Below are 17243 nucleotides of genomic sequence, written 5' to 3'. Positions count from 1 at the left end.
CCAACATTTGTTGTTTTGTGTTTTTTTGATAGAGGCCAATCTCACCGGGGTTAGGTGATACCTCATTGTGGTTTTGATTTGCATTTCTCTAATGATTGGATGTTGAGCATTCTGTCAATTACAGCTGCCATTTATCGGGCGTCTCCCCTGTGCCAGGCACGGTGCTAAGCTCTTGATAGCATTGGTCTATTTAACCTCACAACAATCCAGTGGCACAGGGAGTATAATTACCCCCATTTTACAGAGGAGGAAACGGAGGCTCAGGGAGGCAAAGTGACTTACCAAGGTTACTTAGTGAGTAGGCAGTAAACTCAAGGTTAAAACACCCCAAGATCTTTAGTAAAGATGATGTGTGTTTCTTGGGCCAGTTTTCAATAAATCAGTAGTTGATTCTTAGAACCCGTGGTCATTAAGAATGTAGCTACTTGCCTGTTTCTGGAACAGGTACCTGGCTACTCTGTGCCTCAGTTTCCTTATCTGTAAAAGGAGGATAATTAACAGTTTTTACCTCCTGGGATGTGAAGGGGATTTAAATAAGCACCAAATTAAATAAGGTGGCCCATTGAAGCACTAGAAATGGTGCCTGGTGCACAGTAACCCTCAGTAAATATTAATTCTCTCTATTGTTACGGTCATTCTTGGATGCCATGGTCCCTGATCTCAGAGAATAGTAGGACATTTCCGTCACTCTGTTAAGATCTCTTGTGCTTCTTTACTACTCACCTCTGTTCCCTCTTCCAGGCCCAGGCAACCACTAATGCACTTTATGTCTCTAGGAATTTGTCTTTTCTAGATATTTCATAAAGATGGAATCACGTCTTTGTATCTGGCTTCTTTCACTTAGCATGAGGTTTCTGAGGTTCATCCGCGTTGTAAACGCAGCCTGGTCCTTTCTGTTGTTGAGACTGTTTCATTGTATGGATGTGCTACATTGTGTTTATCCCTGCACCAGTCGATGCACATTTGGGTTTTCCATGTTTTGGCTATTATAAATATTCCTGCTAGATTATTTGCATGCATAACTTACTTATTTTTAATAATAATCTAACTCTGTGTGTGTAAGTTGAGCAGGAAAGGAGAGTTTTAGAGTGGAAGTGAGATTTGAGGCAATGGCTCACTCATTTTTACTTTATACTACTGCTTTGAAAGTTAAGCTACTTTTACTTATATTTCTGCCTGATTCATAACCCGCATCCACTTGATTAGTTCTTAGGAGTACCGTGGCCCAGAAAAATCAAGGCTTCTGTCTTGTGGTATTGTGAAACCAAGGACAAGACTAGGAATGGGAAACGAACCGTTTAGCAAACTAGCTTCTGCAAGCCCTTGACTGTTAGAAACAAAGAACTAGAAGCCAAGCTTGGAGAACCACCCAGTGCAAAACTAAGCATCTTTTCCATCATGTATATTTGCGGTTTTGCATAGAATCTTTTAAGGATGTTTCAGTATTTTAAAATGGATGTGCTGAATGGTTACCTAGAAATTACCAGGCATACTGCAGGGAAAGTAAAAGAACCCCCTCAGCCTGCAACAAGGAACCATTCTGGAAGTGTTTGGGAATAGGAGAGAAAAGTGAACAGTGACTCCTTTCGTCTGCCTTATTTTGGAAACGGTGCCCAGTTCTCTGCGTGGGCCTTCCTCGCCATCTCTCCTGGTCTGGGGCTGGGGTGTGGCTCATGCTCCCTCACTGGCTCCAGGGTGGGGGTTTTATCCAGGCCTGCATGAAAGCGTTGGGCACAGTGCGTGGTTCAGAGACTGGCGTATGATTTCAGTTGGCCTGAAGTTTGTATTCTTGGTGGCGGAAGAGGGACATGGGTAGGGAGGTTATTGGGAAAGAGTAGCTTCAGGCACAGCTGGACCCTGGTGCTCAAATGCTAGTATCAGGAATCTCCTCTTTCTTTTTCCAGCTTTCTTTTATGTTGGCTTCATCCTCAGACAAACTGGTCCCTCACCCCTGAAGTCCCAGGTAGCTTGGTGACCAGAGGCCCAGGAAAGGAGTTCCTCTCTGTCTCAATAGTTCAAGTACAGTATTGAGTCCCCCTGTGCTTCCTTGGGTCACAGACCTCGCTGCTGTGACCAAAAGGGGTGGAGGCCCGTGGTTGGTCAGGTGTGGGCCAGGCACCTGCCTTGGGGCTGGTGTCGAGGTGGGGTCTGTGTCGCCTGAGCCACTGTGCAGAGGCAGCAGTAACCTGTGACTGCCGTAGACAAAAGCAAGGGTTGAAAACTGCCCATCGATTCCAGCTCTGCCAGTCGTGTCGATGGTGCGACCAAAACCCAGAGTTGCCCGTGTCACACGAGCCCAGCGCCGTGCCTGTGCCCGGCTCTCCTGAGTTGCGGCTCCAATTTGCCCCATTCGCCCCCCTCCTCCTTTTCAGGGCGGAGCAAACAGCTCTTCCCTTCCTGGTAAACAGAGTCCTTCACAGCCGCTCGCGTGGCACTTACTCACCCACAAGGCCGTCTGTGACATTGTTCTGTGTTCCCTCTGATGCCAGTGGAATGTGCCAACCTCTTCGAAATCCAGCACTCGTCACGGAATCACCAGGATAAACACCAGGGAGGATGCTCCCCGCCCACAATTCACAAAATGAACACCGGCGGGATTGCGCACACATCTGTTCCGGTGCTCAGGCCTGTGCCTGAGCAACGAACTGATTACTGGGGTGTTTTGTGGGAAATGAGTTTCTTTGGCGTGAGCAGCTCACACCGTTAGCTGAATTGCTCATTTCCACTCAGCGGATAGCTCTGGGGGAAGATCTGACTTCGGGGTGGCCTCACGAACAGCGTGGCAAAAGAGGAGAATGTGTAAGAACTTTTCTGTGTATTTATGACACTTCAATAAAAAATATACAAATAATAAAGCTTAATTAATTTTCACAAATGAGTCAAGAAACAGAATGCAAGCAACACCTCAGAAAGCCCCCCTAATGCCAAATAGCAAATCATTTAATTATAAAAGAAAATGCAATTAAGTAGCTGCTCGATTCCTACTTGGCTAATGAGAATTTACTTTGTGTCACTTCTTAATCTAAGAGCGACGCACCTTTCATTTCTCTTTGGTGAATGTTGCACCTGAGGCTGACGTTCCCTCCAGAGAAATCCTGCCCACCAGGGGCGTTGTGTCAGAGTTTGGTTACGATCTATGTTAGATGCAGAGGGAGCATTTATTATGCACCTATTATTTTAGCAACGATGTTGAGTTCTTCGCATTGATCTCACTTTGCTTTTCAAAACAGTTTTGGCAAGTATGTGGTCATTGTTATCCCATTTTACAGATGAGGAAGCTGAACCCCAGTGGTCACACACAGCGAGTAAATGATACAGGATTTGGACATGCGTGTGTTTGACCTCAGAGACTGGAAAACAAAATCAGAAGGGACAACGGGGAATCAAGGTTTTGTTCAATGCCCCTGTGCTGCTAATTGCAAACTCCCGTGTCAGAGGCCCACGCTTACATTCGTTCAATTTGCCAGGGCCTTCCTAAGCTTTGGATTTTTGGTGTAGCTCACAGCCTGGTAGAAAAGAGGCTGCGAAACCCGGGCGAAGTTCAGTGCAGTCTCTCCAGAGAACGCCCAGGGGCCAGAGGACGCGCCCCAATCGCACGGCCAGACTTCCTGAGAACCCTGACTCTGTCTGCGGCTCTCTCTGGACCTGCCACATGGACGGCAGCGTCTCTCCCTTGCCCCAGGCTCAGTGGGGTTCTCGACTTCCTCTCTCCCCTCTTGTCCTGTTTCTGGACCTCTCTCCTGTCTCCCCTAATAGTTTTCTTTTTGAGCCGAGATTTTCTCAAACTTCAAGCATTCGAACACTCCCTTTGTGATTTCGTCATGTCCGTGTTCCACTTATTTCATCATTTTATCATACTCAACTCACTTGTTTCTTTTCAAATACTGCTCAAGTCTCAAGTAACACTAGTTAAGAAATTCTGAATTTCATAAACAATATAATATATATTTAGACATGGCACATAAATACACATGAAAATATTCAAGTTATTGTTCACTTGGAAATTCTATTAAAATTTTAAAAAGTTGACACGTGTTGGTATGCGTACCGTCAAGCCATCTTGCACCTCTGGTGGAATTCCCTCTGCGCTTCGGGACATGCCGGACTGAACTTTCACCTCCTCTCCTCGCCTATCACTAGTGACCGCCATTTGCAGGAACCTCAGGGAAGAGAGGCAAGTAACTTGCAGGCAACTTCAGAAATTTCTAGAGGCAGGCAAGTAGAGGGCAAGGGCTGTAAAGTTCATAGGTTAATCATTTTTGGATGTTGTTACACTTCATTTAATCATCACAACTACCTGCTGCCCGGTAAGCAGGTGGAAGCCCATTTCACAGGTGAGCAAATGAGGCTCCCAGAGGTGAGGAGACTCACCTAAGGATTCACACCCAGATCTGTCTGACTCCCCGAAAGCCTTTTTCTCCCCTTGCTACCACCACAGCCCAGACCTGGGTGTCCTTACATGTTGGTTTTTATCTACATCTCTGTGACCACTGAAGGAAAGTGGATTCAAGGCTTAAGTACTTCACTGCGGTGATTCCGCCTTGCGGATGGGGGTGAAATGTGACAAGTGAATTAAATCACGACATGCTTCTAATTTGAGAAATTAAGCATTTTCAAACCTGACTGTCCTGTTGCTTAAAACGTCCAGTGGGTTCCCAAAGGAAGATCTGAGAAAGTGGTTGCGGAGGAGACAGCGACACCCCCACGTTCAGGGTTGTTCACCAGAGACATGGAGGCTGGGAAGAGCGTCTGTGGGCTGTGACTTACGTCTTTGATGCATTCCCAGGGCCACCCACAGTCTTTGGAAAATTATAGCAAGTTAAATAATAAATTGTGCCTTCATCTTTATGACATCTCTCTGGAAACTCTGTTAGGAACATCTGGACTCACGAGTGGTAGGGACACGCATCAGAGTCTCTGTCCGTGGCGGCACGTGGCTCTGATGTTGGTTCCAGCTCCACTGTCCACGCTGTCTCCACCAGAGGGGCCAGAGCCCTGGGTTGGATTGGGGGGTGGGGGGTTCAGCAGCCGGAGTTTGAGTCTCCACTTCTCTACTTGCTGGCTGAGTCCCCGTAGACAAGCTCCTTGACCTCTTTGAGTTTCAGATGCCTCACCTGTGAAATCAGGATGATCATGCTGTCTGCCATGTAGGGCTATTGAAAGGGTCACAGGAGGAAATGCCTGTAAAATTCTTAGCGCCGTCCCTGGCATGGGGTCTGCTCTCTATGTAAAAAGTGCTTTTGCCTTCTCATTATGTTCATTTCAAAGTCCTCTGTGCCCTTGCCATTTAAAACGTGGTTCCCAGAGCAGCAGCCACAGCCCTGGGGAGCTCGCCGGGGTAAGAAATGTGGAATCTTAGCCCCACCTCAGAATTGCTGCGTCGGATTCTGCACTCAGGCAAGACGCCGGGCAATTCTCGTGAGCACTCCCGTTTGGAAGTGTCATTGTGAGCTAAAAGGTATAAAGAGGGAGCTAGATCCGTTTTGATTATGGAAACCTGTTGGCGGCAGTATGTTGGAGCAAAAAGATATCGGCAGCAGGACACAGAACACGCCGTGACCCTAACCGGCTGGCATTTCTGGACGGCCATGTAACCCCTCCAATACTACATTTTCTCACCTGCAAAATGACTCCTATATTTTAGAAATTTGTTGATAGGATAACATGAAATAATATGAAAACATATAAAAGGGTGAAAAGTAAGTTATTTTTGACTTGTTTACGTAGAAAAAAGGACATCATAATCTCTACAGCTGTTAATACAGTTTTTAAAGAATTTGATTCCCCAATCTCCACATTTACTTACCAAGTGGCCATGGACAAGTTCTATTATTCGGTGTTGATTAAAATAACGGAGAATGACAGTGGCCCAGGAACCGCAAGCCTGGTATTTTCAGAAACTAAATGGGAGAGTTTTGTAGTTTGGCTAAAAGGCATCGTCCTAGAAAAGACCAGCACTGTGATCCCTGGGGCTGCTTATGTCTTTTACAAAATCGTCACTGAGCTGCAGGAGAACGTCCAACAGCCACGGGCAGGAGTCCCCACAATGATTCCGGGTAGTGTATTTCAATGTAACACACGTTTAGCTGCCACAAAAGCTTTTTATTAATTCTAAACATCACAGTCAAAGCAAGAAACAAATGATTTTGCTTGCATTAGCAGAAATCTTCAAATACAAAGAAACAAAACCCGGATATATTCTAGCACAAGAAAAACACACAATTGCACACCAAGTTGCAGCTTAAGATAAGAATTGATGAGGTGGGGAGGGGAGTGAGGACAGCCACAAGGCGCAGACTGAAGTTGTCTGGGGCAGGCAAGGAAGCGCGATGCCGGCGCGTGTCAGGAAATCCCCCCCTGAGCCTCCTGCAGGAATTGCTGCACCTGACGAGGTACAGATGCTGAGAACAGGATCGTCCAACTTTAACATCATGTCCAGCAAAAGGAGCAATGAGCCCAAAAACATTTTCTCTCCTAGGTAATTTTGAAGAAATCATGTGATAGAGTTGCAATTACTACGAGGAAACAAAAGGTTCCCAAGAGAGCCCCATGGCAGTTCCACAGTTTCTCAAACTCTTGGAAACTACAGCAAAGCAATTTCTTGTGAGATATATATATATATACATATATATATACATATATATATGTATATATATACATATATATATGTATATATATACACATATATCCCCTCCTACCCACAAATATATATGTATATATATACACATATATCCCCTCCTACCCACAATTCTCTCTCTCGTTTTAAAGGAAGAAAAGGAATAACAGGAAAAAATACTTTGTTTTTTCAAAAAAAGAATGCTTTATACTTCAAAATAACAAGGTATCAAAATACAAGTATACAAGTATATTCCGATTGTTCAAAGTATATTCTCCCTCTTGTTAGAATTTTGAAGGCTGCATAAGATTTAATGCATAAAAACTCAACAACAATGAATATCACCACCACCACAACAAAAATAGAAGTGGGTTACAGCCCATGCTATTTTGAGGGCAGCAGAGGAGAAGAGGGAAAAACAGCATAGCATTGCTTCTTTCACAAAGAGTTCACTGTTTTTAGACGATTGTTTCACTGTAAATAGAATGATAGGGCAAAAGCTCAGTCTCTCATGGAGCAAGTGCAAAGCTCTCTATAGCTGACAGCTGGAGGTTGTTGCTGTAACAGGTTTGCTTGTGAGAGGTGGGAACCACCCTTCCTGTTGGTGAGAGTCCTTCTGCCAGGGACAGGAGGCAGTGAGCAAGCAGGCATCACAGACCCTGCGCGTGTGGGAAAGAGCGCAGACAGCACCCAGGGCAGCCTGCGCTGACTTCTCCCAGTGACTATTTGGGAATGGGAGTTGGACTTACCCACCTTGCGATCCTTTCAGGGAGCCTGTTATGTTAACGCATTTTTATATCTTCCAAGTATTTTTTTTTCTTTTTCTTTTTAAACATCTTGGTTGGATGGAAGGTCAAAAGTGACCGGACTGGTTAGGCTTGGCGTGGGCCCTGGCGTCCTACCCCAAGTTCACGCCATTGCAGCCGCAGAGAATCTCCTTGAAGGTGTTGCGCAGTTCCAGGCTCCGGAAGGCGTAGATGAGGGGGTCGATGACCGAGTTGCACATGATGAGGACCAGGTAGGTGTTGAAGTGGGCGGTGTAGCAGACGCAGTAGGGGTTGGTGGGGCAGGCGATGATGAGGACCAGGTGCAGGAAGAAGGGGGCCCAGCAGCAAATGAACACCCCCAGCAGGATGGTGATGGTGACGGCCCCCTTCATGCACGAGTGCTGCTGCGGGGCCACCCCGTCAGCGGGCGGCAGCGCCGCGATGCGCTGGACGTGCAGCCGGGCGAAGAGGAACATGTGCACGTAGAGGGTGCCCATGAGCAGCAGCATGGCGAAGAACATGGTGATGAGGCACACGATGACCATCTTGCTCTCGGAGTAGATGATGAACACCACGCCGCAGACGCCGCAGCAGACCCAGATGGCCGCGATGAGGGCGAGGGCCTTCCTCACTGTCATGATGCTGTGGTAGCGCAGCGCGTAGAAGATGGTGACGTACCTGTCCACGGCGATGGCCAAGAGGTTGCAGATGGAGGCCACCAGGGAGATGCAGATCATGGAGTCGAAGACGTTGTCCATGTGCTGGATAAACTGGTCCTCCAGGCTCAGGTAGTCGCTGTGGACCACGGCGATCATGATGGTCTCCAGGGCGTTGGACACGCTCACCAGCATGTCGGCCACCGCCAGGCTGCAGAGGAAGAAGTACATGGGTGAGTGCAGGTTGCCGTTCCGGACCACGGCCAGAATGACCAGGACATTTTCCAATAGGCTGACGATGCCCAGAGCCAGGAAGACCTCCGGCTGGATGAAGACCTGCTCGCAGAACGCACTGCTGCTCTGGTTGCTGAAGGAAGGCGCTTCGGGGTGCCCTGAGCTGTTGGGCAGCGTGGGCTGCACGGGGGGCAGGCAGCAGGAAGCGTTCATTGCTAGCAGAGGCTGGTCCCAGCTGGGGCTCTGGCAGGTTCACGGGAGCTGCTGCTGCTGCTTGCAGGAAAAGCAAGATCTCCCTCCAGATACTTCTTTTGGATGCGTGTGCAGTCCAGGCTTAGATTTTGTTCTCCCACGATTAAAGGATGGGGAGAAGAAGGGGAGGGAGAGAGAGAGAGAGAGGAGAGTTAGTAGCTTGGAGACATAGAAAACTTTGCTTATCCAGGAGGAGTAGTTTTATAGCTACTCTTATCGTTGTCTTTTCTTCTTCCCTCTGACCCCTCCTCTGTCTCTCCTCACATTTCCACCTGGGATCAGAAAATCTGCCACCGGTTGCTACAGTTACGACTCTTTTCCTAAGTGAAGGGAGAACACTCAGGTTTTATATATCAGCCAAGGGCAAACAACTCCTACTCGATGTTCAACGCAGCGAAATGACCACTGAGCATCAGGCGCCTCTATGACTGACAGCAGGTCCCTGCTCCGGGCTTCTGCGGGGAGATGCGAAGGCAGGCTGTGCCCTCTGCAGGCCAGACTGGTCCTCTGCTCGCCGGTGTGCCGAGCCGTTTCTATTTGTCATGGAAACCGCCACAGGCATCCGTTCGCGATCCGTTTGTTCTTTTGTTTGTTCATTCATTTGTTTTGCTTGAGAAAACATTTATTGAGCGCCTACTATGTGTCAGGTCTCTGCTGGGTGTGGAGAACATAGTGGTGAGCAAAACACCTGCTGTGCCAGAGTCTGGGGTGGGAGAAGAGAAAACAGGCAACAAGTGCTCGAATCAGGAAAGTCCAGGGGGCTGGGGGAGCAAAGAGGAGGGGCCCTAACCTGGAGGGTCAAGGAAAGTTCCTGGAGGAAGAAACATCTAGACTTTGATTTCAAGGAAGAAGAGGCGATACCGGGGGTTGGGGGCAGGTGGTGGGGTGGGGGCTGGGGATGAAGGAGGTGGAAGAGGATTCTAGGCAGAGGGAGTAAGGTGTCTGCAGCGCAGACGCAAAGGGAGTCAGCCAAGAATGTGGCTGTGGGGGTCCCACTCGACCTACTGAATCAGAGTCACCCAGGGGTAGAACCCGGATAAGTGTGTTTTCAATTTTCCACAGGTGAGCTTGGGCATAGCCGGGGTTGAAATCTACTGAAAAGGAAGCTTGGGGTTTTTGAAGCACCGAAATTAGTTTGCTCTGGCCAGAGTGTGGAACTGAGAGACACAGTCTGAGAAATGAGGCTGCAAAGATATATATATTTTTAAAGGTGAGAGATGCCTGAATCCTGCAGGACAGCAGCAGCTGTGTATGGGAGCTTGGATGGTACCCCGAAGGCAGCGGGGGCTGTGGAAGGATTTAGGTAGGGCAGGAATGAGACGGGGTCTGCATTTTAGAAAGATTCGTGGTTGCAGGGTAGAGAATGGATTGGAAGGGATGAGAGCATAGTTAAGGAGTCCAGAGTATGGGTACTGCAGAGACCCAGGGTGAGACAATGGTGACCTGGAGCAAGGGCATGGCTGTGGGGATGTGGAGTGGACAGAGATATTTAGGAGGTAGGATTATGGAGAACTGAGACTGATTGGATATAGGAACATGGGAGGGGGCAGCCAGGAATACCTCTACTTTCTTCTTAAGTAATGGGGAAGAGAGATGTTTTATGCTGGGAAATGTAAAAGGCAGAATTTAGCAGTTGGTCTACTAACATGGTGCTGTGCTTGGAAATATGGTTTAGTACTTGGTGCATTTGGTTTGTGTTAGATTTGGTTATGCACACGGATCATATATGCTCAGAAAACAGGGAGTCCTCTCACCACTACGCACGCACACACACACACACGCACACACACATACACATTCTGGGTGGATTAACGATCCATCCATCATCTAACTATGTATGTGGGTGTGTGTGAAATAGAAAAAATATGCACAGGAGAATAGAATACTTATAAAACCTTGGGGTGGAGAGAGATTCTTAAAGAAGATGGGCAACCATTTTGTATGGAAAATGGCACCATAAACAAAGTCAAGACACAAACTGAAAGAAAACATTTGCCGTTGGCAAAGGTTATTTACTATCTCTTACATACAAAGAATACTTTCACATTAATGAGAAAGTGATGAATTATCTGTTAGAAAATTGGACAGAAGATATAAATAGTAATTCACTGAAGAGGAAATATAAATGGCTAATAAGCGTATGAAAAGATGTTAAACCTTCTGAGTCAGGAGTCAGGGAAATCCAAATCAAAATGAGATTTCTATATGATTTTTCCAGTGGATTGACGAGAATTAAAAAGATACCAAATTCAGGAAAGAATGTTAGAAGAAGGACATTCATGCATTCCTAGTGTTTGTGTATAGTTTGATCATTTGGAATTTTCTATTAAAATAAAAAATGCATGTGGGTATGAATGTCAGTCTATGAACTGAGGGGCATGAGAAATAGCACTTCTGTTTATTTTCAGCAGAGCAGCTTAATTTCTGATGCTAAGCCACTGTTCTTCCAGATTGGGGAAGAGTACAAGCTTAATCCTTTTGGGGACTTCTCACCCTCAGGGTCACAACCAGAGGTGCATTTATACTGTCATAGTCTGTGGTTTCAAGGGCAGTAGTCTTACCTGCAAAGCTAGATTATCAGCAGGGACCATTCACTATCTACTAGGTCTTTGCCTGCTCTGTGCTTGGCATGGGCTGGGCATGGACCATCTTTCCCTGCTTCCATTCTCTGGTTATGTGCATCCTTCAGAGAGAACAGATGGGACCAGGCACTTCAAACCTGTGTCCTCGGAGGTATCATCATTGCTAATGAGTGTTCATTTGGTTTTCTCTAAATACTACTTCCTACTTTCCTGGTGGAGCCATACAGATGCAGTATTACTTTTTAATTGAATCTTATATAAATGAATTGGATTTACTAATAATAATTGCAAGACAGTCCCTGTCAGTGTTTGCCATATGTTGTTGGCATACATGGGAATGTCTTTTTTTAATCTGTTATAATAAACTGTAACAAGAAGATTCTTATCCTAGGAGGTAATCCACCCAGGTGCTGTATATGCCTGAAAAGCTCTTCCTCAATTTTGTGCCTGGTATACTCTTCTTATCCTTCAAGATCCAGCTTAATTGTCAATTGTTACTTATAGCTTTCCTCAAACTCCATGTACCAGTTTACCACCCTTCCCTCCCCGCTGCCAAGCCGACTGGGTTCAGCACTCCTTCCTCACTCTCAAAAGCTCAAGCCGCAAGAAAAAACGAAAAAACCATGAATTGGACTTTATCAAAATTAAAAACTTTTATACCTTAAGTTACCACCAAAAAAGTGAGAAGTCAACACACAGAATGGGAGAAAATAATTGCGAATCAGATATCTAATGATTTGTATCTAGAATCCATAGAGAACATTTGCAACTTAGTATTAAAAAGACAAATAGCCCGATTGAAAAATAATCAGCAAAGGATTTGAATAGACATTTCACCAAAGAATATAGCAAATGTCCAGCAAGCATGTTTTAAAAAAAAACTCAACATCTTAGGGAAATAGTAAAATACACTAAAAACCATTAAATTGTACTCTTTAAACAGGTGCATTTTATGGTATGTTAATGTTATCTCAATACAGCTGTTTTAAAAAATGAGATGCAGAATGTTGCATAGTTAGAAGGCACATCCATGCCACTAAAAGGGGACAATACTGGCAGTGGTCGTATCAGAACACAATGATTAGATTTTATTGTTAATCTGAACTTTTCCTGAGGGGCAGGTGCTGCTGCCTCCCCACTCCGTGCCTGCCTCTGGTTTCAGCAGCCGCTTGCTGGACAGTTCCCTGCGAGCTCAAACTTGACTCGTGCTGCGGGCTGGGAGGCTCCAACCACATTCTGCCCCAGGGTCTTCCCTCATCTGTATGGGGTGTGTGTGTGTGTGTGTGTGTGTTCCTCGCCTGAGAAAGTATAACCTGGAAGTGAAGGGGAGTGAATCCCGCCGGGGCAACCCTGAACTAATGAGAGCCAGAGCCAATAGACACATTCTCTAGACATTCTTCAGCCTCCTGTCCTCACGTGGACAACGGCAGGTGCTGCTTATGCTTTCCAGGTGTCCCCTGACATTGAACCCTGTCACCTACTGCAATAGCCTTGATAATGTGTCTTATTACTGGCTTTTCCTCCTCACCTATCTCATTTTCCCTTGACCCTCACACCTGTTTCCTGGAATCACCTGAATAAATTACCTGCTCCCAAGTCCCTGTCACAGGTCCAGCTTTGGGAGAAGGGGATCCACACTAAGGTCTGCAGAAGACCTAGTGTGTGCCAGGCTTCTCCGGCATACTCTTTCCCCTGCTTGATTCTTTACTACAGGAAGACAGGATCAGGTATTGTCCACCCAATACCTATTCTTCCCTTCTTGCTCACTAACTGACTCCTATTTTATTGGGACAGCAGCATGTCCAGCTGCAGCACTCAGGTACCAACCTTCCTTGCAGACAAGGTGGCCACATTACCAGTACTGGCCAGTAGAATATAAGGAGAGTCTTGGGTGGGACTTCCGTGGAGACAGCCCAACTAACCCACCCAGCAAACTCAACTGGCACAAACTTTTCTGCTCTTGACTGTTTCTCCTTTTTGCTGCCTGGAATGATTACATGAAGGCTGGAGCTGCATCCTCCATTTTGTGAGTCTGAAGACAAGGGCCAGATCCTATGAATGTGGATCCCAAACCTGGAACAGTCCTGAATCCTTGATAACTTTATAGAGAGGTAGCCACAGCCCTGAATTGTTTGCCTCCAGGTTTCTATGAGAGAAAAAATAACCCTTTATTTGCTTAAACTCTCATAATGTCGGGTTTTCTGTTCCATGCAGCTGAACTCAAGCCCTGATGGAAGATATTCTCTATTTTCATTCCTGACCATCTTAATTATATAAAGCTCTGATAGACTCTACTATTTAGGTAAAAAAGGAAGTGACTTCATTTGTCTGTAAATTTGTCTATAATTTTCTCAGCTATTAGACCATATACTGCTTATGGGTAGAAACTGACTTGTTCATCTTTATATGCCAGCACCTGACACAATACTTCTATATTCTCTTATTTATGTATTTATGTATGTGTGTCTTTATTAGAGTTGGAGTCTTACTATGTTGCCCAGGCTGGATTTGAACTCTTGGGCTTAAGCGATCCTCCTGCCTCAGCCACCTGAGTAGCTGGGATTACAGACACCTGCCACCATGCCTGGTTTAATACTTCTGTATTCTTAAACAACATACCATAGACAGCCTCAAAATAATCTTGCAATATTGCCATTTTGGAAAACAGTTTTGCAGTTTCTTTAAAAGTTAAACATAAACTTACCACATAACCTAGCAGTTCCTCTCCTAAGTATCTACCCTAAAAAAATATGCCCACATGAAGACTTGAATGTGAATATTCATAGCAGCATTATCCATAATTGCCCAAATGCAAACAACCTAACATCTATCAAACGGTGACTAGACAGACAAGATGTGGTATGTCCATACGATAAATTACTAGTAAGTGATAAAAAGGAAGAAATACTGATACACGCGCAATATGAATGAACCTCAAAAGCATCATGCCAGTGAAAGAAGTCAGACATAAAAGATGACCTTGATACTGATGCTGTATGCTACTACTTGTACAAAATATCCGGAAAAGACAAATCTATGGAGACACAAAGCTGATTAGCGGTGGCCTGGGACTAGAGGATTAACTACAAATGGGCACAAGGGATTTATTGGGGCGATGAAAATGTTCGCAAACTGGATTATGGTGATGTTGCATAACTCAGTAAGTTTACTAAAAATCACTCATTTATACACCTAAAATGGGTGAATTTTGGTACGTATGGTAATGGTATGTAAATAGACCCCAATGAAGCTGTTAAATAATGTAATTGCAGTTGTGTTTTGTGTCTTGAATGCATTATAGTCACATAAAGAATTGCTAATGAATTTGTTAAATAGCTTGATTTAGTCATTCCACAATGTATGCATATAACGAAACATGGTGTTGTACACCACAAACATATACAGTTTTTACTTGTCAATTAAAAAATAAACAGATAATGAAAAAAAAAGAATTACTAACAGCTGGGTGCGGTGGCTCATGCCTGTAATCCTAGCACTCTGGGAGGCTGAGGCAGGACGATTGCTTGAAGTCAGGAGTTTGAGACCAGCTTGAGCAAGAGCTATACTCCATCTCTACTAAGTATAGAAAAATTAACTGGGCATCATGGCATGCACCTGTAGTCCCAGCCACTCGGGAGGCTGAGGCAGGAGAGTTGCTTTAGCTCAGTTGGAGGTTGCTGTGAGCTCTGATGATGCCACGGCACTCTAGCCCGGATGACAGAGTGAGACTCAGTCTCAAAAAAAAAATTGCTAATCATGTGTCCTTTCACAATGTTGACGAGAATGACATTCTTATAATCACCAGCTTTGAATTTATTCTCTTCTTTGAAGCCTCCTTCACAATTTTATTCTGTTGATTGCTCTCTCCACCCATCCACGAAAGGGTTTCCATTTTCGCTATTTCTTTTTTTTCTGTTTTAGGAGGAAGAAACTTCAACTAATTTATTCCTTTAGTGCAGCCTGCTCTGAGCTCTGGGCCATTTCTCTGGCTGACATCTCCGTGTGGAGAGTTCAGACGTGCCTCTCTAGTACTGAATTTGTGTTCTTCTGCCTTAGATTTGGTTCTTTTCCAGTGTTTCTTCCCCTATGAATGGCTCCAGTATCCATCTGAATGTGCACACCAGAAACTTTGGGGTCTTGAACACCTCCTTGTCCCTTGCTTCCGGCATTTAAGCCATCACCAAATCCCACTGGTTTTACCTCTGAAATAGCTTTTGAGTCCATCTCCAACATCGCAGCCTGAGCTACGATTATATCTTGCCTAGGCCCTCACGTGAGTCCCCTACTGGTCTCTTCTTGCCCTCCTTGAATTGTTTTCCGGATATGGTTAGCCACATACTCCGTTCCAAACCCAGATCTGATCATGTCACTTACTAGCTTAAAGCTCTTCAGTGTGTTCCCACTTTACTCGGGAGAAACACAAGTATCTCTGCCAGCCAGCAAGCCCTCATTGTCTGCCGCCCATTTATTCTGTTACACGCAATCCGCCCACCTGCATTCCCACCCCTCTGCACTCTCCTTTTCCCCAGACATGCGAGCCTTCCATCAGTCCCTGCAGTGTGCCAGACGGCCGGCCACAGAACCTTTGCACAAGCTGTTCCCTAGATTGAGAAGATGCCCCATCTGCTGCTTGCAATACTCCACCTGTGTAATCAAAGCTCATTCTTCCAATCGCTGCTCAAGGGCTCTTCCGTCTTGGTCTCCAAGCCCCCCTTGACCATATCTCCTCCTCCTGAGCCATCTAGGTCAGCTTTACCTCTTACCTTTGTATGCTCCCGTAGGACCACATTTCTCTCCTAGAGACTTATCTCAGTTGAATTTTAGCCTCGTCAGTGTGTTTGGTTAATGTCATGTCCACCTGTCATCTCTAAGCTCCATGGGATCAGAAAACAACCTGCTTTTGCTCACCTGTGAGCCCTTAGCACTTTGCACATATTGAGCACGAGTGTTAGTAGTTGTTGCAATGCCGATCATAACAATGGCGACAGCTGGGGTTAGGGCACAGCACAGAGTCCTGAGGAAGTAAGACAGTGCCTAGTAACAGCGATGGGGGTGGCAGAGTCTCTGGCAGGTGGAATGGCAGAAGCGCTGGCTTGTCAAAGGCAGCAGGTTTACTGAAAACATTAGCAGATATTTCTCCTTGAATTCACTTTAAAAAGCCAACACACAGAAATTGTGACTACATGTGCCCAAAATAGCTCCCTCTACATGGTGTCACCAGAACCCTGAAGTCTGTGGCAACATGTTTTGGAAATAAGCAGAGGTTTTCATCCGGAACCCGTGTGGCAGCTCGCCTATGTGCCAGGATGTGATTTGTGACCAATAAATCTCGTGATGGTGACGGTGGGGAGCATGGAGAATCGAATTGATAATCGCAGGTCTTGGTTCAGTGGGCAGCTTTATTCCCCAGGGTCTGATTTATTCTATAGGATGCAAAATCAATAGCAAAAAGAACTGGGTTGGTTTTTTCCTGAGCTTTCCTATCCTTGATTCATTTTCTTAGGAAAAAGTTGGCAAGTTGGGCAATGCCCCAAAGGGGGAACGCAGGGAAGAGGAGAAGAATGTGACCCCAAATGGATCTCAGGACTAGGTTGGTGTACTAGGAGTGCATTAATGAGACGGGAACTGTGTTGCATTCAGTCAATACACTTATTAGCCCAGTCTGCGCCAGAGACTGTCCTAGGACCTGGGGACAGATCAGTGATGGAGGGAGACTCACCCCTTTCCCTCAACCAGCTTCCGTTCTAGGGAAGAAACAAACGGCAACGGAGCAAACTCGATGACTCGCCGCTTCTTCCATGGCGTCTATGCCTCCGATGTCTTTGTGCTCTTCACCGCATTTTTCCTTCTGCGGATATCAGAGCCTCTGTCTTCCCTTCCTGTTCTCGCTCCCTGTGGTTGGGGTGGGCCTGGTAATCACCCGGCATGTGCCCTGGTCCTGACTGCTTTTTGGGCTGCTCTGTCTGATATGGTGGCCACTAGCCTCATGCAGCTGTTTCAATTTAAATTAATTAATATTAAATCCAATGTCATATTCAGATCCTCAGCCACAGTAGCTGCACTGTGAGCGCTCACGAGCCGCAGGTGTCGAGTGGAGTCTGTACCGGACAGAGCAGACACAGAACACGCCCACCCA

The 17243-nt window shown here is 45.9% G+C and overlaps 1 protein-coding gene across 1 annotated transcript; it reads right to left on the bottom strand.

Moving 5' to 3' along the window:
- Positions 1-7514: 7514 nt before the first annotated feature.
- Positions 7515-8586, bottom strand: MC3R (melanocortin 3 receptor). Its single transcript, XM_012645848.1, has one exon. It carries the CDS (start codon positions 8484-8486, stop codon positions 7515-7517), a length of 972 nt encoding a protein of 323 aa, XP_012501302.1. The 5' UTR covers positions 8487-8586.
- Positions 8587-17243: the final 8657 nt, after the last annotated feature.

This window comes from Propithecus coquereli, unplaced genomic scaffold (assembly GCF_000956105.1).
Source record: "Propithecus coquereli isolate 6110/MARCELLA unplaced genomic scaffold, Pcoq_1.0 Scaffold237, whole genome shotgun sequence".
NCBI lineage: Eukaryota > Metazoa > Chordata > Mammalia > Primates > Indriidae > Propithecus > Propithecus coquereli.
This window is presented reverse-complemented; position numbering and strand designations above follow the sequence as displayed.